This window comes from Equus przewalskii, chromosome 28, assembly GCF_037783145.1.
Source record: "Equus przewalskii isolate Varuska chromosome 28, EquPr2, whole genome shotgun sequence".
Taxonomy (NCBI): Eukaryota; Metazoa; Chordata; class Mammalia; order Perissodactyla; family Equidae; genus Equus; species Equus przewalskii.
Genome location: NC_091858.1, coordinates 8,455,225 through 8,479,309, shown reverse-complemented (window position 1 = coordinate 8,479,309; position 24,085 = coordinate 8,455,225). Strand labels below are relative to the sequence as shown.

The 24,085-nt window shown below is 39.2% G+C and overlaps 1 protein-coding gene across 9 annotated transcripts in view; it reads left to right on the top strand.

Annotated features, from left to right (window-relative positions):
• The window catches only part of UNC5D (unc-5 netrin receptor D), a 492,857-nt gene that overhangs the window by 387,864 nt on the left and 80,908 nt on the right, over positions 1-24,085 (top strand). For 6 of the 9 annotated variants that reach the window (XM_070599132.1, XM_070599131.1, XM_070599130.1 and 3 more), the window contains 2 exons: positions 137-301; positions 16,836-16,868. In XM_070599132.1, coding sequence (XP_070455233.1) covers positions 137-301; positions 16,836-16,868 — 198 coding nt within the window. The remainder of the gene's footprint in view (positions 1-136; positions 302-16,835; positions 16,869-24,085) is intronic. The other 3 variants (XM_070599133.1, XM_070599129.1, XM_070599127.1) reach the window with 1 other exon arrangement.

Genomic DNA, 24,085 nt, shown 5'->3' with positions numbered 1-24,085 from the left:
AGATACATTATTTTGTTTTCGTTGTACTGGTTAGTTCTTCAAAATTCAGTTGTAAGAACAACAGTAGTCCTGGGGTGAGTCTCCTTATAGCTACCTAATTCATTCTAATAATGGTTCCTGTCGTTTCCCTTTGAAGTGGATGGGAGCTGGGAAGTGTGGAGCGAGTGGTCAGTCTGCAGTCCAGAGTGTGAGCATTTGCGGATCCGGGAGTGCACGGCACCACCCCCAAGAAATGGGGGCAAATTCTGTGAAGGTCTAAGCCAGGAATCCGAAAACTGCACGGATGGTCTCTGCATTCTAGGTAACACCTTCTGTTTCACGTCTTCAGTGTTTGTCCATAATATGAGAAGAACTGTCACAACCATTAATTTGATGAGATAAGTTAGTAGAAAACAAAATTACCAAGACTGAAAGAAAATGGGTGAAAAGTGTGAAAAATGAGACAAATACATTTTTAGTAGAGATGGGGTAATTTTAAATATTTCATCGCCGCAAGTGTCATAAATGTGTATACTAATTACTAATCTAATCAGGTAAGATTTTAAGAGGAATGATTTGAGAAAACGTTGTAGACTTTTTAACTTAGCTGTTCTTTTCCTTTAGGAGCCACCATTCTTAAGTTTGGTGAAATTCTGATACTGATCACCATATGATTATATTTCTCCCAAGAATTTTACAGTACTGTAAAGCATTTAATAATCTCCAGAAAGCATGGATCTGTGGCATGGGACATATATTGTGATGGTTATCTTACAAATGGTGGGGAAAAAAATGCCGCCTGAGGAACTGGGTGGCTTTGTATCGAATTGGTCTGGCAGAGCACGAAATAGAATGTTCATTTTGAAACTCCCAAGCCTTAGCTTTATTCCTGAGATTACACTGTTATGGTCTCCAGGTGACTGTCTGCCTGGGTGAGAAAGTATGAGAGAATCAAATAGAGTCACATAGAGACAAGTTTTAATTTGGTGCTATCCCTTACTAGCTTTGTGACCCTGGACAAGTCACTTAACTGCTTAACTTCTTTGACTGTAAGTACCAAAAATGGAACCTATTTTTGGTTATTGTCAAGACTCAGTGATAAAAGAATATATTTGAATATTCCATGGGACAGAGTAGGTGCTCAATAAATATTAATCTCTTCTCCATTTTCCCATTCAGTTAGCTAAAATGTATTGATTTTGCTTAGGTCCTTAGGAAACAGGAGATTCAAGGCAGACTTATTCTCTACAATTGGGTTGGCTTCTTGGGAAATATCCAGCCAAAAATATTGTGGCTCAATATTTGGTCATCTTTTCAGGAATCCGTGTCACTTTTATGTGAGAACAGGACAGTATGAAGGAAGTATCTAATTTGGATTTAATTTTCTGCATCAATGTGACTGAGTACCCTTAAAAGCAAGCATCTTCAAACGTGCTAACTGTTGTATTTTCAAAACAAATCTGTAGGGTTAATACATTGGTTTAAATTGTCAATGCATTGAAAGGAGCACTTACTAATACCCCACAGTGCCTTGCTTTGTTCAGTACCAGTACTAAGTGACCTGCATGTGTCAGATGCAAGACAAGGGACTGTAATAGAAGCCAAGCTAGCCAGCATTCTCAGTGATGGCAGGGCTGTGATCCCCAATACGTACATCCCAACCATTTGCCTTCCTCAAAACACCTTCTCCCTTCCAACAGGTAAGGAAATTTAACACAAGCTCCATAACAAGAGCTTTAAGGAAATGTGGTTGTGACTACACTTGACTAGCACCGGTTTATTTGAAATATACCTTTGAGGTGTGACTACTTGTTAAACACATAGCCATATTTTTTAATTGATACAGTTAGGACTGTAAATCTCATTTGTCTTCTAAGGAGCCATTCATAATATAACTCTTTGGTCACTGGTTGAATTTTCTGTATCATATTAATATCCTTTCTTATCAACCACTGATTGAACTTGCACTTGGGGAAAAAAGTGTATGGATTATCAGACTTCAACCTTAGTTGACTAAGGCTTAATCTTAGAGTTACTGATTGAAGACAGAAAATAGTTAGCTCCTAAAGTAAGAAAAAGTTATTATTAAATACATGAATGTTATTTATTTGCACTTGTATTGCAATATGTAGTCATTTGTCATTTGAGTAAGAGTTCTGTTTAGGGCTGAAAGGAACTACCAGAACTGAGAGTATACTGGCCCACCTCGATTCCAACTCTAAAGTCTGAGATGTGTATTCATCTGGGTGCTCCAAAGAAACAGAAACAATAGGACATATACGCTGTACGTGTATATACATGTATATACACACAGATAGATAGGTATATAAGGAGGTTTATTATAAGGAATTGGCTCATATTATTATGGAGGTTGACAAGTCCAAAATCTACAGAGCTGATGTCCCAGTTCAAACACTGTCAGGCAGGAGAATTCTCTTACTTGGGGCGGATCAGGCCTTCGACTGATTGGATGAGGCCCACTCACCATTATGGAAGACAATCTGGTTTTCTGAGTCTGCTGATTTAAATGTTCATCTCATCTGAAAACACCCTCACAGCATAATGTTTGATCAAGTATCTGGGCACCTGATGGCCCAGTCAGGTTGATACATAAAATTAACTATCTCAGATGCATATGTACTTGTGAAGTTCCAAAGCTTAGTTCTTTCTTTGGAGCCAGTCTTGGCCATAGTTCAGGCAGTCACTTTAAGCAATTCATTTGTTTACTCAATGAACCCTTATGATGGACATTGACTGTGTACGGTTTTTAGTCACATATGTGTAGTATAGTGGGTATTCTGTTTCTATTTTTGTGTAGTGGAAATAAAATAGCTAGGAAGACAAGGAGGTTTGGAATGTGTTCAGCATGGGAAGTAAGACCTCTGTTAAATCGCCCCATGGGTTTAAAATGCTATGTGAGCCTTTCCTTTCTATTCATTCATGTATTTCCTTTTCTATCTAAGAATGGTTTTCCTACTATCTTTTACCTCCATAGTATGCACATTAATATGTCTGTCAAATACAATCAGAGACTCTTGATGGTTACAGTGACTAAGATTTTTAAGGATAAAAGAGTAAATCTCCTATGACATCACAGAGAAGAATGAGATATATTTACATATCAGTGGGAAAGAGGTGTGTTTGGAAGAGCCTGACACCAGGATATATTCTGTCCTTTTAGACAAGAGTGGGTTACCAATGTCAACAAAAATGGATAACATTTTATTATCTCTGCAGAAAGTAATGAACAGCAATGCAGATAATGATGCCAACATCACTCTGTGCTTTTCGCTGCTACTCTGGCTGACTGCTCTTGGTGAAACTAGCTGTGCTCTCAAGATAGAGATCCAATGAAGGCTGGAGTTGATTAAAATGACATTTGGCAATAGCTTTATGGAGCAGTAGCTTTGTGAAGGATCTAGGTCATGTTGCAATTTGGGAATTTCCTTCATCCTAATTTTTTCCCTTTATGCCAAACATGACCCTAAAACAGTTCCTCAATTCCCAACTCATCTTAGAGGTTTAACAATGACATTGCTTGGCACTCGGATGACCTACAGTTCTTTGACTTTATTTAGTTTTCAACAAAGCATCTGGATTTCCCTTGTTGTCCCTGAGGGCTGCATTTCTCCTAGAGATGGAGCTGCCAGCTCTGAATGATCACTTTAATATTTGGGTGTGATTGTTGCTTGGTCAATTGTGACTGGAGCGCAGAACCTTAGTGTTATGCTATCACAGATGGCCACACCTAAATGCTCTCAACAAGAAAATAAATGCTCCGAGACAGGTGAGAGTAAGATTAGGCAGTTTTGCCAATAGCAGTTAGTCCAAGGATTCAAATTGAAAGCATAAACTAAACAGCCAAGCCCTTTATGCTAGAGCATTATTTTTTTCCAGAAAGATAATTATGTGGTATAATTGTCAAGAAACAATAACTTGTGGATCCATGCTTTCTAAGCTTAAACACCAGAATCAGGTAGTTTTCTGACCGATGTTGTTTCTACTTGCTGAACTTAGCTACTTCCATGGTCTGGGGATCACAGCCAGAGGTAAATAACATACACATGACAGGAAGAGAAGGGTGAAATGTTGTGGTGTTTAGTATGATCCTGAGGAAAAGAGAAGCCTGCTCCCCCTCCCTTTGTTCCAGCAGCTATGAAACTCAGGGCTTTGGCTTCAAAAGATTAAGTGGATCTTCTTCAGAGGGGATTAGTGCCCAGATGTGTAGTGGGACTGAAGCCAGAGAAATGTCACAGGGGCCTGAAAGAGAGAGGAAGTCTCCAAGGCTGAGCTACTGATGGCTAATCTGTCCTTCTTGTCCTCCTTCTTGTCAAGATGTAAGATAGGTCAGTTCAACATTGACACTTCAAACACTGAAATATCAGTTCAATGGTGGTTTGTTTTCGTTTCTGATGGGTACATTGATAAGAAAAATTTGAATTGACAGTTTAGAAATCACATCAAGGATAAAGACATCTATACAATAGCAGTTTTAAATAAACATCCCAAGCCACATCTAATAATCTAACCACATTGTCTTTTGAATGACCTTCTTAAATGACCTAAAGGAAACACCTGAAAAGGTGAGCCTGTAATCACATCAAAATAAAGGTTGCCTTGGTAAGCATTTTCTCTTGGACCATTCTAAGCTTCATTGTTATCCATTACAGTAATTACCTGGGTCCCTTCTCTGTATATCCTAGGGCACTGAAGAAGAGAATTTTCATTCCGGAGTTAGTTCAGTACATCCGAAACGACTCTTACTTTTTGCTACTGGTTTACGGAAGGCGTATTTTGTACAGTACACAGGATTATAAAGGATGAATTTCTCTTTACTAAAACAAAACCCATCATTTCCTTTCTTTGGGCAAAGAGTCAGGAATCATACTTGACTCATTCTTAAACTTTTTGTTGGACAAGTTCATATTTCAGGGCCAGCTGCACTGCACAATTGCTTAATTATGGCATAGTGAAACTATATAGCAAAGACATGAAAATGGCATCAGCAAGAGAACATGCTAACACAATGCATCCTTAAGTTGTCATGAAGTTTCCTACTGGTTGCTAATTCTTCCAAGTCATTTGAATATTACAGACCCATTTCTATTCTATTTATAGTACATAGTAGGTTCTCCTTTTTACATAACGATTTTTCCTAGAAATTCCCAATAACTGCCTTTCTGCGTAACAAACAACTGATTAATTCAGGGTTGCCTTCATGTATACTGCATAGCAAATGTGGATATCATATTGCAGACACACAGGAATAATAAGAATGTAGATTTGGACACATATGGTGTCATTAGCAGCTTAGCAACAATCTCTCCCCTATGCCCCAAAAAAACACTTTCCCATTATGGGACCCAATAAGAAGACCAGTGAGTAACAAGCTTTAACAAGACAGAGTGAAGTGGCTCACAACCAAAGTTTCCATTGTGCTTAATTAAAAAAGAAAATAAAGCAGAGATATCTCGATACTTATGAGTCTTAGTGAAAGCCTTTTTTTTTCAGTTCTACAAGGCTAAAAACTATCATTTTTGTGCCTCGTGCTAAGAAGACTTGCACTCGAGTGCCAAATCCTGAGTGGAATTGAGCATAAAGAGTATAAAGAATAAATCACACACGCAAATTCTCCCCTCTTTGTTTTCCACTTACTCTAGGCTTTTCTACTTTTATGCCTTGTTAATAAAAAGATGATGACATCTGATTGTTTTTTGAACATAATCCTCCTTCCGATTAAGGATTGGCCTTCATCCATTGATCCATGATTGATGTGTATTTTGCAAGCCATTAAAAATCTGTGGCCGTGGTTATCACCCAGCTCTGATACACTTAACATGCCCTTTGTCACCCAGGAGTTTTCCTCTGTCACCATCTTCTGTTTATTTCCTCATAGACCTTGGCTCTATGTACATCGTCGTGATAGAATAACCTAGGTAAGAAATTCATTCTCAGCTAATAGAAGTCAAGGCATTGATTCTGCCTGTCTCTCTCTTCCATCCACTTCTTCTTATTCCTATTTCCTATTTCCATACACTGTTCCCTCCAACATATTTCAATAAATACTTTCATACTATGCTTCCAGTTTTCTGGTGGAATTGGACAGGAAGCATGTGTCATGCCTCAGAAACATGATCTCTGGAAGATTGTTTCTCTCAAGGACATCTTGTTAACTTTGTTCGTTTTATGAGAGGAATTGAAATAAAACATCATGGCAAAGAGGAAGGACTTTAAAATTAAATTTGGGCAGCTGGAGAGCAGGATACATTACCTCAGATCACATTACTTAGAAAGAGAGAGAAAAAAGACAAAAACAGAACATAAACCCAAGAAAACTAAACAGACAAATATGAACAGATCCCCGTGACAGTGTAAATTGGAGACAGAAAACCCATTAGAAAGGTTAAAAACATTTCTTAAGGAAGTGGAATTTTCGACATAGAACCAGAAAGTGGGTGGGAATGCAAATCCATTACAGAGAAAAGAGAAATATTTTGTCGATGACATCCCCAAGGAGCACTGGAAGGCGCTTCCGAACTGGGGATTGTTAGAAGGTACAGAAGTTGAGCTTCCTTGAGGGCTGGGCCCAGGATGGGCCTGGGTTCATCCGGCTTTCAAGGTTGAATAGCCTTCCAAGCTCCTCTGTGATTCTGAGTTGAAACTGGTTATTCTCTTATTGGAAGATAAGAAATGGACACGAACTGAGAATTGGGAGAAGTAAATGAACTGAGCATACAGGATTCGACCATTTATCCCATAGATAAAGAACAGGTTGAAGAAAGAAGCAGGGATCAGGGGTCCCATTGCTTGATTTCGCATTTTGATTGCAATACTATGAGCAAAAGTTTACTAATTTCTCTAAGCCTAAATTTACTCCTCTATAAAATAAAGTTATAATAGCGTCTATTAGGAAAGGTTCTTTCTAATAGAGCATTTAGCATCCGTAGTAAGCACTCCGTTTGGATAAATAATAACTATATTGTGTGTGTATCTTCTAATAAAGAGATTCCTGTGGCAGAAAAGCTATATTTTCTGTGTTCTGCAAAAGTATGAACAATGTGACACGTTAAATATTTTGTTAAAACATGTCCTGATATATCTGGCTAATATAGTATTCCTAATAGAATGTACTTGGCATCAAAATCCCTAAGAGACGCAAATTGCATTCTTTATACAGACGAGTCCTGAGCAGTAACTTGAGACATACTGCCAGTTGTAGGAAAACAGAGTTTAGGAGGACCCCGGCAATTCATGAGGATTCTTACACTCCACGTCAGAACAAAGTTCCAATATCCTTTCCCAGAACTTTTGATAAGTGACTGAATGAATAGCTGTTGATTTTCCAATCTTCGTTTGCATGCGGGATTTGGTCCTGAGGAGGAGACAGACCAGGTGATCGATGAGGTCCCAACTAGTTCTAAAATTCTATGATTCTAACCACTGAATAAAAATAACTCAAGGGCAAGGTCCAGGAGAGGGGCCTGGATGATTCCTAAGTGAAAAAATCAGTCCTCACCATACTGGGAGCAGGATATGGAGGTTTCCCTCATGTTATGAAATACACATGTTCTAACAGCCTCCTGAGAAAAATTTTTATAAAGCAAAGCCTCATTTGTCAATGCAAATTCAAAAGCCCTTTCTCATTGGGGACAAAAAAAGCCAATATACACATTACCAGGCTATATAGCAATCTACAGATCCCAGGATTACTACTCTCCTGCCAGTCATTCTGAAACAATGACATTGGTTACATGTCTAGTATTTCCCTTATTCCACATTTCCACATCCCCAAATTAGCAATTTTGCCATGTTTTTTCCAATATTTAATAGATTTGGATGTCAGTAACTACTGATATCCAAGGTTCCTTCTAATCAGGAAGTTTCCAAAATTTAGGTTCTCTGTCACATAAAACAAACTATCCCCATATTATTAATTCTGTGAATTCCAAATTCTACATTTGTAGTATGTTTAATCAAGATTCAACACTACAAAACCCTGAGTAAGAAATATTAGTCTGGACTCGAGAAAGATTTAATGTCTGAGATCATAGAGTGGTCCAGCTATAAAAGAAATGGCAAGAACCCAATCAGAGATGTGATTTAAAACTGAGTAATCTACTCCCATAAAGACTTCAGTGGCCTCTGGGGTGTGCTGAATAAAAGGAATTAATAGAGATAGGAGAAACCTCTTTGTTTTGATTCTACCTTTTCTCTTTAAATTACAAATTAAATACATGTGTCTCTTCAAGATCATTGAGAAAGGTGATACATAAAATGAAGATGATATTAACATCAATACACATTATCGTTAACCCTAGCCTTTCCCTTTCTCCAGAGAAGTGTCAGTATTATAAGAAGAAAAGATCTGGCCTTGCATACATGTGTTTGGTAGAGGACGATGTTAGTGTTCAGTGGAATGGACAACTGCCTTGCTCATTTGGAGAGAGATCATGGGGTAGCAAAAAGGACTCTGAGCTAGGAGTCAGGAGTCCTAGTACAGGTACTTTGTTAACTAGTGCATGACTCGGAGCAAATTTCTCAAGATCCCGTGTCTCGTGTTCATGTCTATAAAACAAGGAGTTTGGGCTAGATGATCTCCAAATTTTATCCTAGAATAAAAACATGAAGTCATTATAATTTTATATCTCAAATGTAGCTTTCATATATATGTGCATATACATGTATTTCATATTTTATACATGTATATATAAAAAAATGAAAATAATACCACTGACATGTCAGTGTTTTCAGATATGCTTTTTAAACAGTTTTAAGAAGAAATTGTAATTCAGTGGTACCTAAAATTAACCATTTGGATGATTCTTCTGCAGAGATTGGGGGGATGACTTTTAGATAATGAAACAAAGGTAACTCCATACCCTGCCCCAACAAAGCAGTTTGCCAGCCTCACCTAGGAACTGAGTTATCAAACCAGGCCTCTTGCATTCCACTCCAATCCCTTCATTGAGAAGCACAATGTCCTAGGAATTTATACAGACCATAGGAAATTTATGGACCCTGACTTTGTAGTGTTTGTAATTGAAATTACATACAAGGCTTAGCAGCACTCATTCATTCAGCAAATATTTATTGAGTACCTACTGTAATCCATTCCATTTACTGTTCTAGGGAATGGGAATGGGTAGAAAACAAAGATATATACTCTACATGCAAGTGGCTTAGTCTGTAATGTAGTCGGTAAATATGTGGCCAGCATGAGGACTGACAAAGCTTAAAGAAATTGACAAGTCAAAGGTTCTCATGTCACAATTTCTCTGTAAGCTTTTTTTTTTTTTTGGTAAGACAGGACTGATAGGCTGTGTATATTGGTTGCTAAGTATTTTCTTTCTTTCTTTCTTTTTTTTTTTTTTTTGAGGAAGAGTAGCCCTGAGCTAACTACTGCCAATCCTCCTCTTTTTGCTGAGGAAGACTGGCCCTGAGCTAACATCCATGCCCATCTTTCTCTACTTTATACATGGGATGCCTGCCACAGCATGGCTTTTGCCAAGTGGTGCCATGTCCGAACCCGGGATCCTAACCGGCGAACCCCGGGCTGCCAAGAAGCGGAATATGCAAACTTAACCGCTGCGCCACCAGGCTGGCACTGCTAAGTATTTTCTTAGCAATTGGTAAATAGCCATTTTAACAACCACCATCCCCATCCATTCCCTACTCAGACCTCCCTATGGTCCAACAGCTAAAGGAACACAACAGGAAACCTGGACATAGCAGAAAGCCACCATGACTCCATGTCAAGGCTGGCACTTACACTGTAGGATATTTTAAAATAATTTTTAAATAATTTGTATATCACTCCTGTCTTAAGGCAAGGAAAGTGATCATCATGACATTAACTGGTAGATTATTCCTTTAAGCTTGAATTATAGACTCTAAATATTTTTATTAAGTTTTGCCTCCGTGTGTATGTGTATTTTTATTGTAGATGGAAGGGAATGAATCAAAGTAAAATAAGTCATAGGACACAAAAGTGATTTTAATATGCATCTTCCCCTGGAGGAGAGTTGGAAACATTACATTTTACCAATTTGAGACCAATTTCTGATAAGAAAGTCTTTGTAGACACGTACTTGAAAGTGTTTGGAAACATTACATTTTACCAATTTGAGACCAATTTCTGATAAGAAAGTCTTTGTAGACACGTACTTGAAAGTGTTTGGAGTGACCGGAGAGCATTTTTACTCTGTCCATCCATCACAAAAGCAAACTCAAAAAATCAATGAGAATGAGTAGAAAGTCATAACAAAGATGATATGAAATATAGAAATTTAAATGATTTAGCTCAAAAATGAAATATACAAATAATACTTGTGAACATAATCATTATATACACTTACTTGTCTAAGTTTGGGAAATGCAAAGGACATTCCTATAAAGAGTTCTCAAATTTGAAAGAAGAAATGGGGAAGACTACATCTCCTAATGCACACTAACCATGTGCTTTGGCTAAGGGGCAATTCTGAAAGGTCGTTGTCATTAGAAGTGACATTCCATGAGCCATCTGTTGTGATACCTGTCTGACTTCCCCTAGTTAACATGATGGAATCTTGAACAATTCTTATGCGGAAGATGTCAATATAGCTGTTTTTTGTTTACTAATGTGCATCTCAAACCTTATGAGTTTTTATTCAAGTAGGTGTTTTTGCCATTCAATCCTGAAATTTCTCTAATTATCCAGGTATCTGTGGGGAGAGCAGAGATTTCTCTAACAGACAATACCAACTGGAAAACCCGGGGAGGAATCTTATTTTCTGCACTTGCCCACCAGGGATGTGCTCAGAGTGCATTTTAAAGAGGGCAATAGATCTTGTGATAGTCTGTACAGACTGGGAAGCCTTGGGGGTGGGGGAGGAGCATGAGGAAGGAAGATTGAACGAACCCAGTAATACGAGCAGTAAATGTGGTCTCTGAAGAGTGGTTTCTGAGCAGGACCTTTAAAAAATGAACCAGAAAGAAAAATGCAATGAGAAAATTCAAACTAAAATGGGTGAAAACTAGAGATGGGCTATGTTTTATGCTCTTTCCACTTTTCTGCGTTTTTGATCATTGGAAGAATTTTAGAGTGTATACAAGAGCTGGTGGTTGTGTTTCTGCATGTTCGACTGCCTAAGTGAACTTTCAGCTCCCAGAGGAGAGGACAATAGAATCCACACTTGTCATATGTGTGCCTGACTTACACTCGCAGGGGTGTTGCCAATGCAAAGCAGGCCTCGTGTTTATCTAATTATCTGCCAGAGCTAATACAAGGTAGACTTGCCAGGTCCAGGGATTTCCTGCAGCCTTGGGTAGCATTCAGAGGGTGTAACACTGGTTCTTGATTATTTCTAGTGATGGGGGAAGCCAGAAAGCATGAATAAATGAAACACATTGGTAATCAATAACTTCAATGTCTTTGCTGCCAGTCGGTAAATAATCAAGAAAATAGCTTTTAATTTCATCTTCCCCACTATTTTTCTTGCTGTGATTGGTTTCAGTACCAATTATTTGTAAGCTAATCATTTAAATATGATTTCCATTTCCAGACACATAACGAACAATGATGACAAAAGTATAAAATAAATCAAATGAGCGTTTTTGAAAAAATGTCCACAGTGTATTTCAGTGACTACAACTAAGATAAGCTGTCCAGAGAAGGAAGAGATCCCCGCAAACAGAGCAAGCACCAAAGAGTTCATGAAGGAATCAGAAACTGATCTCTGCCTTGGAGACAGGACATTTTTATATGGGACGTTTGGAGGGAGAAGGGCACACCAAGGAAAGGGAGCAGCATGGGCAAAAGCACTGAGTGAGTCTGGAGAGCTAATGGATTGATTGAACTAGACCATGGGTTTGTGCTGAGGTGCTGTGGAAACTGAGTCAAATTTTGTATGGAGGGACAAGTTAGTACAAGACTGTAAATGTAGGCAGAATAGTTGGCCCATGACTTGGAGGCAATGTGGAATCATGGTAGATTCCTGCTTGTTGATGTTAGGGAATAATTCCAGTGAACAAGGAAATAGCCAGAGAATGGACAGAAAAGACTGACTATTCCATAGATTTCAGAGCCAGCTCCTAAATAATTTAAGATTACAAAGACTCTGGTGGGTAAATTAAAATAAGACACCCAACACGTGTCTTTTTTTAGGGGACGAAAAAGATTTCAAAGCATATGATGTATGAAGAAGGGAATAGTAAAAATGGTCTTTGGTGATGAAAACATGGGACATGACTGGTTTAGTGAAATAAAAGAATGGCAGTCATTAACTATAATGACATCTGTGAGTTGCTGCCTAGTTGGAGAGTTGCTGTCCCAGCTTACTGTCCTGGTGGATATTAGTCCACAGTGAGTGGCTCTATGCCTGAATCTAAAAAAACAACATAGACTCTGGTATCAAACATATCTGTGTAGTATTCAAAGCACATAGGAGCCAATTTCAAATAATTCCAACTCAGATTTTGAAGAGCACCCCGTACCCCTCTATGGGTGGGAGATTGAACCCATCTGTCCACACGTGCCATCTCTCCTCAGGCCTGTTCTTTTAGATCCCCAGGATGTGGGCTACATGCAGCTGGACACATTTATTCCCTGGCAGAGAAAGGATAAGGCTGGATGTGGATGGGTGGGGGGAACTAGGTGTGTAGCTATAAATAGCTCTTAAGAACAATGGACACCATGGAAATGCTTTGGAAGCATCCGTATAACAAAGGAAGCAAGAAACTAAAGAAAGGTAGAAAAGAAATGAATCACCACCAAAAATAAAAAGGCAGGATGGCTGTCTCTCTCTCCTTCTTTCTCTCTCCCTTTCTCTCATATATAAATATATATACTTCTACAGACACACACACACACATACAAGCCCCAGACACAAAGCAATAGTTGCATTACAGTATTAAAAGACAAAAGCAGATTGCAGAACAATATATAAAAGACAATTTTATATTTTTTAGCTAAAAAAGGTCAATTACTGTCAATTTTATGTAGTTTCCTGCAGCTATATATGTATAAGCATATACTCATGCACATCATCTTATATATGTATCAAATCATAAGGAAAAAAGCTGATATTTGTACATGTAACTTAACATTAATGATAACCTCTTGGTGGTAGAAATTATGTTTTTTTTCCTTTTGCACTTGTGAATATTTTTTTTATTTTGGACACAGCAACTGTGTAATAAACTACGTAAATAGAAAAATGATTTTTTTAGGAAAACATGACAATTTAAGATACTATTAAAAATAAAATAAAAAAACACTTTTACATGTTTAACTCGTAAATACACAAATTATAAGACTGAGTTATAATGTCTTATCAATTTCCATTTACCCAGAAGGTACCTCTCCATGTATGTTAGAAGCTGGGAAATCTGTTATGATTTTCCCAAACTCCAGCTCAGCTGCCACTGGATCAAAATTACATTTCTCTGCCTGCAGGATACAGAAAGAGCCTTCTGAGTCCATCTGTGTACTATAGCCACCCAACAGCCTTTTCAGGAGACAGAGAGTAACTGAAGTCGAGAACACAGAGCCCCAGATTTGTTGCTAGGAAGTGGTGGTGCCCTCAGTAATTACAAAAACACAAACCCCAGTTAATAAGGAGCTCTTGGAGTGGTGCTCAGGCATGAGTATTTTTTAAAAAGCTCCCCAGATGATTCTAATGTGCAGCCAACATTAAGAACCATGGCCTTGATGGATTGATTTACTAAGAGGTCATTGAATACGGCCTTGGAGAAAGGTAACATTCAAGTGGAGGATTTCATTGACCAAGACCAAGTGCATGCATGTTCCTGAGCCTTGTGAGAAAATGCCTATGCAGACAGAAGAAAAAAACTTGGAGTATGGAACGGGCAGTTCTTGCAAAAGATAGTGAGGTCAGTAGGTAGTCTTCTCTCGAGCTCATGGGAGAACAATCTCTGATCGGACATTTCAGGCTGGGAAAATGCTCTATGACAGCAGCTTGCTGTCAAGATTCTGGTATTTAACAAAATACAGCAGAATTCAATTTTGCTGCTGGTGCCGGGAGATTAAAGCTCTCTTGGACACCAGAAGCTTCCAGCCTTTTCTGTTTAAGTATGCACGCTGACGCACGAAACATGCTGGACCTTAGCGTAAAAAATTCTTTGGTAGAGCAGCAGCCCTTTGAATAAATTTTACTCTGCTTTAGGAAATCCTTTCACATGGATTTCTCTGGAATGTCTTTGGGTGTTCTTCTGCAGATTTATAGTGGGTGAAAGCTAGGGAGCCCATAGGGGTCTTCTGGTTCCTGCTCGTCTTTCTACATATCAGGAAAGTGAAGTTTTAACTTGCCATCAGTCTCAGAAAGCGGAGGCCAGGACTAGACACAAGATTCTTAATTTTTGCCCTTAAAGCACGCCTGAAATTCACTAGACTTTCTGATTTGGAGGTGTGACATGTCTCCAAGCAGTAGCACAGTCATTTTTTTACTCTGAACAAATGATGATGATCCTATTCATAATATGTTGAAATTATAATTTCATTTATTAGCTACCATTTACTGATGCTGAACTCGTGCTAGCCCTTTGCTATTGGCTTTATATTTATCATGTATAATCCAAGTACCAAGTTTCAAGGACATTATTATTCCCATTTTACTGTGGAGAGCACTGAGGTGACAGATAGAATGAAGACAGTTCGAGATTTAAATCCAGTTCTGGCCCTGAGAGTCTGCACTGCTCCCACAACACCACACTGCCAATGACGATGACACCAGAGCTGTGTCAGAGTGGGGAACACCCCACTCCTCTGCCCTGAGTGCCCTGTGACCCAGATCTCTGTCTCAGGACCTCAGCCCTGTTCAGCCCCATTCACTCTTTCTTCCTTTCTCACTGTAACCGGGAGAACTCTACCACCCCAATTTTTTCACAGCCTGTCTGTATTCAATTTATCTTCCTGGGGAATGGTTATATATCTCACCTGTTTTTAATAGAGTTTCATTTTGCTACCTGGCATAATCTCCATTCCTGTGGTTTAGAAGGAAGAAAATACTGTTAAGCTCAGCCAGAGTTCTAAACAGATGTTCTGCACGTCTCTTTGTGTCATTCTAGCAATGCATCACTTTCAGATGTCTTAGCCTTAGCCTGCCAGCCTCGCTGTGCCCCTGCCAAATGCTCTCAGATAGCATGCAATAAGCAAAACCTGAAGTTAGGTTAAAACCCCCAAAGTTGTTTTATTCTAATTCTTGAGTGCATTAGCATCTGGACTTGGGAGGTGCCACCTGCTCTGAGGAAAACTAGTGGCAGTGAATCTGTGCAGTAAGGGTGACGCAGCGTTGTCTGTGTAAAAATCGGAATATGATCATATCAACTTGAACAACTTATTTTTGGGAGGATTTTTTCATTTTAAAGAAGGATTTGCCAGAAATTACCCTTTCCCACTTAACTTTTCCATTGTATAAAAAAAGAAAAAAAAGAAAAGAAAAAAGGTGGCCCATTGGCAAGACTGATTTGCACACAACTTTGAAAAGCTACTTCCATAACAAATCAGATAGCAAAACACACAAGGGCTGAATTCAAAGTACACTCTCAGGGTTTTCTGTCAAAATTGGTCTTAAGTGCAGGAGCAGGTTGGGGTGAGTGATATTCTGTGAAGGATTCGGAATACAGCCGTGTCTGTCTGCCTGGGAGGGGTCACGATGCAGTCAGTCAGATAATATTTATGAAGTTCTCAAATGTGTCCTCTGCTAGATTTGATTCAGTTAAAATCATAATCCAAAATGACAGTGTCTCACCCTGCTTGGTTCGCCTTCAGGCAAATGAAGGAAGGGGACTGTACTAGGTGACCTTTCAAGGTCCCCCTACCATAGTGTGACTCTGTGAATGATTAGCAACAGTCTCAGGGCTTGCAGGCTGACAGTGTTCAGTCTAAGTCTTATGAAGGGACTTATAAGAGGGATAATACACCATGCAAACCTTCTGGAATCTTGACATGGTGTCTAAAGTGTAGTCGTCCCAGATTTCTGCATGGTGGTGGAGTTGTGTGGGCTGGGACAAGGCCCGGGCTGGGGGAATGGGGAGCGGAGGGACGGTGGTATAAGACATAGTAAGCCGCAGGCGCCATGTCTCAAAGTGACTTGTAAGATTACTTGGTGATGGGAGACCAGACAGGAGAGGGTGGTTGGAGGACAACAGGAGAATTGACAAAAATGTCTCAATCTGAGCTCTGGCTCCTATGGCCCTGCTTAAGGAAGAGGCTGAATGTCTTTTCTCTTTAGCCATCTCATCTGACCACTGCACTGCTCAATACCATGATTACAGAATGACACCTTTCCATTAAGAGAGATCGTACCCATTTTAACAGATAAGAGACATGATACCCAAAAGTATGATTTCTTAAAAACAAACCTTCAGTATGCTCACAGTATTGTACCCATAACAAGAATGGATAAATGGCATACTTTGGAACTTTTTATCCTGGCTATAACTGCAAACCAATGCGGAAGCCCTTTAAATATTTATTCACTGGTTCATTTTTCTATCATCATATATAGTGAAATAACATCCCTTACCTGAGCAGTCTTCCAGCTGTATATAAAAAAGGGATAGGCTGCAAGCTCACTGCTCTCTTCGTGCTGATAAGAATCTAGCAAATGCAACAGAGAGAAACTCTAGTAAGCCTGAGGGAACATAAAAAGAATGAAGCAACCCATCCTCAAAAAAACATTGCAAAGGAGAAAAAAATTAGGATGAGAAGGAAAAATACAGACAACATAATCCATATTGTCTGCAAAAACAGAAAAGACATTTCATGGTTAGAAGTAGACATAAAGTGCTATAGGAAATATATCTGCTCCGTGTAAATTTATTAAATGCAACTTTCTTTTTCTCTTTCTTTCTTTTAGATAAAAAACCTCTTCATGAAATAAAACCCCAAAGTAAGTTATTTTTCCTCTTGTGAATATAATTTTTCTCATATTTGTTGCCTTACTGTTGTATTTGTTTAGGAGCCAAATGGAATTGAAGTTTGTAAGAAAGATCCGGGGATTTCAGGGCTTCTCCTCACGGGGTTTGGAGTCACATATCAGAGGTTGAAATCGAAAAGAAATATGCACGCCCCTCCCCTCCCTCAGAATAAAAGTAAATCTCTCCTCTTGATTCCGCCTGCCTGTAAGTCCATTTCTCTGCAAATGTCATCTAGGATTCTTATTTCTGAGGAGATTTATAGCATTAAAATTAATAAATATTTGTCAGTACACGCTTTCATGAGAGCAGCCTTGGGAAACAGGCTGACACCTAGCTTCTCCACCTTGGAGGAGGGGGTGGCTGAGAGGCAAACCATGAAATCCACGGCAACTGGAGAATTTAGGAACCGGTATTCCACAGTGAAACCATCAGGAACTAAAAATTTGGGTGTCGGTGCTGGCTTGAGCTCTCTGTACATAGCCTTGCTTCCTGCAGAGACCTTTGCATTATCTCCACCTTATGCATACAGTGGATTTGGGAAAAGCAACACAGCTTGAATTGTTGGCAGCTCAGCCTTTGACCCAGTAGTTTTCAGCCTTGCCTGGACTTTAGAGCCACCTGGAGGTGGATTTTTTTTTTTTAAATCCCAATTCCCAGGCTGTACCCCCAGACCAATAGAATCTGAATGGGCGTGGCTTAGAATCCAGGAATTCCTAATTTTAAAGATCATCAGGTGATTTCAACGTGCAGCTTGGTTTGAGGACCACTGTCTTAGAAAAATGTTTCTCAAAAGGTGAATCAGCGACCACGTGCATCAGAATCTTGGGGTGTGGTGGGAGCTTGTTTAATATGCCCCACCTCAGAATAGATCAAATGAACTAGAAATTCTGCTGCAGGGGTGGGAGGGAGGGTGGCTCCAGAGCATCTCCATGTTAATAAGTCCCCCAAATGGTTCTCAAGCATTCAGAAATATGTAAAGAAAACTAGGGAAACCTCAAGATGGAAAGGTGTCAGCAATACCGCTCTTGGCAAAAGGAGAGTTAGACAACTGCCTGGCTGGTTTGGTTTGTAAAGCTTGTGGAAGATGTCCCTGGCCAGTATCTCCTACAGTGGGATAAGATGAATGGCTTCTGATCTTTTAAATCCTGGTGTTTAAAATTCAAGTAGCTTGGGAGGGTTAATAGCTCTTATTAGCTAATGTCTTTGAAAGAATTAAGACCCTGTGACAATAGACAGAAATAGGTACCTTCGGACCTAGTACCTGGGGATCAGGAGACATGAGAGAAAGATCTAGTAAGGCTGTTATGTTCATACTTCATTATGCTGCTTCAGGCAGGTTTTCATATAAAGATGCCATCACAGGCAGAGTCCGAGAACTTTGCAGAGCAACAAACTTTCTTAACTTCTCTTCCCTATCTGCTGTCCTTACAGTCATTACTGGTTCTTAGGTAGTGGTCCTCTGATATCTTGCATACTTCATTTTGAACTCACAGGAAGATCGAAGGTGGGGAAACCTGGCTGTGTGTATGTGTATATGCATGTGCATGTTGAGGGAGAGAGTAAAAAACAGGTCATTGAATATTTGCCTTGTGCCTGGGTCAAGACCTCAGGATGACAGCTGGAGTAAGTGTACTTTCAATTGCCTCCTGGTCATAGAGCCCATGCCATCCACTGGTTCTCGTGTGTAACGCCAGCAAGAGCATGGCTATCCGTGTAGTGGCCAATGAGAGAGTTACTTAGAAATGCACATGTGCTTTTTAAAAATTAATTTCATGCTTAGTTTGTGAGTCCTGTATCATTCTAATTTGGTTACATCAGTACTTCCAGCCATAAACCCCACAGTAGCTATTTCTAGTCCTCAGGGATTTCTGAATTAGTTTTTGCTTGGGGATCTCGCTCCTGAACACCATGCTTAATTGCTGGATACTGCAATGGAATTGCTTAAACTGTTTTAATTTGTGATTTCCTAAAAATAAACTCTTCACAGAACCAATGTGATTGCTAAAGTCTCCCCGAGGAATCTAATCGGGGTTCTGTAAGTTGCGTGGTTAGGAGTGCATTATACAAATTCAGGCTGTGGTTGTTCAGTGAAAGAGGGGCTTAGTTTAAGACGACATGAATCATTACTGATGCAAAATCAAAGTCAATTATGAAGATAATTGAGAAACAACCTGCTCCTATATATAGCTGTACACATGATCCTCCGCAAGGCCTGGTGGATAGAAAACATCACTCAGAGCCTTGCACGCAGTCCTCTGTGAGCAGGCGGGCCGAGGAGCCAGCTTTGGGTTGCAGGGAGGTGTAAAAAGAAAGTGAAGTCTTAAGGTATCTGTTGGCAAATCATAATGACAAACTGGGGAAAATATGTGCACGGCGTAGCTCATGAAAGCACTTATTGTAAATGAGATAATTTAATCAATTACGTTTCCTAATGTACTAAACCGAATGTTTCATTTTCTGCTTCTGCACATCTTAAATTATCTTCAGGTGCTTTATGAGATTTAATCATAGTTAATAGAAACTTCATTACCATCAAATGTGCTTTCAATAAATGTTGTGTAACAATGTCAGGAGGTGCAGTAAAATATAGTAGATTCTGAATGGCAAACACGCACCCCCAGAGTCAGACTGAGAAATGGTTGTGTTCAGACAATGAGACTTCTTGTGGAATGTGGCTTTCTGAAAAGCTGTGAGCTCCTAAGAAGTGGCTAATTGAGCAGGTTCACCTTAGGGATGAAAAGAACTTACCCTTCCCCTAGAAAATAACTCAGAACCACACAGTCTCTCTTCCTCTCCTTTCCACATAGTCATTTCATACCTAATAGAGATGCATGCTAAGCACAAATCCAATAGTTTTAGAGTAAGCTACCATCAGGACATCTCCAGTTGAAAATCTCCTGAAAACCTTAATCTCAATTTTTTCAAAATTGAATTTATCCTTGTCTGTCCCTGTTCTCAATACAGTTCTGTCCCATCTTCTCTAGTTCAGTGAATACTATACCATCAACTTAATTCTAGGTCTGAAAATTGGAGAGCTGCCTAGGACTCTCTCCCCTCGTCCTCCCCCTTCTGCTTAATACCCAATAAATCATTGCAATCTGACTATTTTACCACCTAAATAGATCTCAAGTTCATCAGCCTCTCTCCATTTTCACTCTATTCCTGTCTTCCCTTTATTCATTCAACGCTTATTTATTGAGTGCTCACCATGTGCTAGGAAATGTTCTAGGTGGTGGAAAATCAACACTGAGCAAAACAGAAACAGTTTCTGCTTCCACAAAGCTCACAGTCTAAGTGAGCGGAAATGGAAACAGACCAGAAAATATGTAGTGCTCAGTGCCATGGAGATAGTAGTAAGTGTTGTGAAGTGAAATGAAGCTGGGTAAGGGGCTCGGGCAGGGTTGGAGGGAGTGCTGCATTTTTGTAGAAGGTGTTCAGAGGTCTCTGTGATAAAGTTACGTTTCACAAGAGACTTGAAGAAAAGCAAGGAAACAAACATTCTGGATATCTGGGGGGCGAGCATGCCAGCAAAGGGAACAGCAGGATGCAAAGGCTGTGAGGTGGGAGCTTCCTTGGGGTATCAGGAGCAGTAAGGAGGCCAGGGTATCTGGAGCAGCGTGGCAAAGGGAGTAGCTAAGATCAGAGATGTGGGGCAAGGGGGTAACTGCCAAGTGCGTTATAGGCCATTGTAATGACTTTGAACTTTGCTGCAAGCAAGATGGGAAGCCATTGAAGGTTTTTATTCATAGTGACATGAACTAATATTTTCAAGGATAAACTCTGCCTGCTGTGTTGAGTTTAAACATATAGGGAACCAGAGCAGAAGCAAGGAGCCCTGTTACAATGATCTTTTGTAACAATAATCTATTACAATAATCTAGGCTATTACAATACCTAAGTTCAAGATGGCTGTGGCTTGAGCCAGAGAGATAACATCGGAAATTGTAAAAACAAGTTGTATTCTGGATATCTTTTGAAGGCAGAGTCAAAAAGATTTGCTGATGGGTTGAACATATAGTATGAGAGAAAGAAAAGTATTATGGGTGATTCCAAAATTTTGGCTACGCAGTTAGAAGGATGGAGTTGCCATTACTGATTTGGGGAAAACTTGGTCTAGCAAATCTGGAGGGCAAATAAAGCATTCGGTGTTACAAATGCTAAGTTTGAGATACCCATTAAACGTCTAAATGGAGAAGTTGAGTAGGCAATTGAAAATACGAGTCTGGAGGACAGAGGAGTGTCCTGGCTGGTGACATAAATCTGGGGCTTGTCAGTGTCCAGATGATATTTAAAGCCTTTAGGTTGAATGAGATCACCAGATAATGAGTGTGAATAGAAAAGGGAAGAGATCTGAAGACCAAACGCTGAAGGACATCAACATTTAGATGTAAAGAAGGTCAGAAATCACCGCAGAGGAGACAGAAAAGTAATAGCCAGTATAGTAAGAGAAAAACCAGATGAAAAGAAAATGGTATCTCAGAAGAAAAGTTTAAAAAGTTCAGGCCATCTTCATTCCAAACCAGGATTTCTACAGTTGCAGCCCTGTATACAGTCTTGCCCTATATCAATTTATCTGATCTTTCTAAAACATGAATTCTGGTCACATCGCCTCCATGTTTAAACCTCTTCAATAGCTCACCATTATTTTTCAGGTAAAGCCCAAAGTACTTAACATACATGATCTGGTCTCAGCTTTCTTTTCTTAATCACATCAGCTTCTCTCAATCAGCTTAATCATTGCATCTTTTACTTCCAATATTCTTCAGCCAAACAAAGCATCTTAGTTTTGAATAGCCTATTCCCATTGGGCATAGAGTACCTTATACATTCTGTTACTTCTGCCTGAAAACTCTTTCCCTCCACCTAATACTTAACCTGTTTAACTTATTCTTCCTTCAGGTCTCTGCTTAGGTGTTACTTCTGCAAGGCCTTCACCAAACCCCGCCACTCGCCCCAACCGAGTCTGGGTTAGTTACCCCTGTAATTTGACAAGTATCAAACTATTTCCCTATTTCATCGTCCTTATACTAGCCTGGATTCCCTTCCTGATAGACATAATCTCTTCCTTCTGCTAGACAGTATAGAGTCTTATTCATCCTTATACCACATTTACCACTGTGCCTAGTATGTATTAGATGTTCAATAAATATTTGTCAAGTTATAGTCTTACATCTTCCTGCTAACTCCTCACTGGGCCTTTTATTGTTAAGTTGAAAATTAAGATTTTTGCTTCTATGCATTCATTTTTACTCATTCATGCAGTAGCTATTACATGTAATACATACTTACTACAATTATTCTGTATAAATAGTCTTGGCCCAGTGAAACATGAAGGAAAAATAAATATTTCTTTCCCACAACTTCAGTACAAGGTAGGAGATGATAAACGATTTGAGAAAAGAGGAAGTAAGGAAACAATGTTTAATAATCATCTATTCTGTGCCAGGTATTAGGTTAGAGCCCAAAATGTATGTTTCCCAGAATCATTTCCATCAAAGAATGGCCCGAATGTGTCCTTAAAGTCTGAAAACCAGGAATGCTCTTCTCCCCACTAACACACGTTCCATTCTACATCTTTTCCCAAAATGCACTGCCTTCATCTGTAGTGGAATAATATGGAGTCTGGGAATCCCTATCCTTTATGATCTTCACAGAGTTAGGGAGTCCCTCAGAAGATGTGTGGTCTACACTGGCATTTTGAACATTTCTTTCAGGCTGTGTAGACTTGAATAACACCTTGAACCCATAGAACTGACTGTGAATTTGGGCCATACTTTTAAACTCTCAACAGACTTCTGGGCTCTTCTAAACTAACATTAGGCTAATGGCATCAATGCTAATCTTCTAGCCATGCTTTAAAACACAATTCTTTTCCTATTTTTCCCATCATTTTTCTTCATCTCCTGCTGATTGTATTCAATTACATAAATATAGCACTTTCCACAAATTACATGACTTGCTTTGTCCTTCAGAATGATTCCTACTATGAATCAATTCAACCCGTATATATGTGCAACATTTGTAATTTTATTACCACTTTGAATTTTTTTATTATCTAATTTTTATCCCGTCATAGGTGTATACCTTTTCTTACTACCTTTTGCAATGATGTCATTGACTCTGCCCTCAATGGACGTGATGGGATTTTGTTCATGAAATACCTCAAAACTAAGCACAGACATGGTGAATAAGCGATGAACCAGTATGTTCTCCAGCATCAGGATAACCCAGGGTACAGGCTCCATCTCTCCACCTGTTAGTATATTCAAAGTTTAGAGAGTTTATACTTCTCAGAATAGGAAAGTAAATAAAGTGAAGTCATTTTCTCAAGGGCCAGAGTTCAAATCCTGTTCTCTTTGACTTTATCCCCAATTTTAACTTGGTCTTCCTATCCAAAGGGAAAAAAACACAGTTCTTTTGCAATCCAAAGGTAGAGTTACCAGGTAAAATAGAGGACCCCTACTTAAATTTGAATTTCAGATAAACAAGGAATACATTTTTAGCATAAGCATGTCCCAAATATTGCATAGGAACGACTTGTACTAAAATTAGCCATTGTTGATCTGAAGTTCAAATTTAATTGTGTCATATTTTTATTTGGTAAGTCTGGTAATTTTTGTTAAAAGGAGGAATAAAATGTGTCTGAATGTGCACTATCAAGAAATATTTTATAAAGTAGATTACCTTTATCGCCAATCTTGGAAGAATGGTTAGAATTGAAACAGATATGGGAGAGAAGAGCCTTTCTGTAAGAGCAAAAAGCTGAACAAAAAGAAAAAAAGCCAGTCTGCTGAAGAACAAGGTCGACTTGAACAAAAAATTGAGGAATCAGGTTTGGCCAGAGAGTAGGGTCCATATGGATGAGAAAAATGCAAAAGCAGTTGAAAAATGGGATGAGGCAAAGCATAAAGTGTCTTGAGCTGTAAGATAAGTCCCTGTTGGAGTGGACTCAATACCTACTAGAGAGTCATTGAAAGGTATTGGAGTGGCAGTACCAGACTGTGTTTGGAACGAATAATCCACATGTAAAATGGTTCAGATTGATCAAAGACTGGAGGCATGGATACTATGTCAGATGAGACTGTCCAAAGTAGGTGTCAGCTGGAGTGCCTCCTATTGAAACTGAAACATGAGAGGCCCTTGAAATACAATCAGCAAGGTGTGTGAGTGGTTTGGGGAAAGAGTCAAT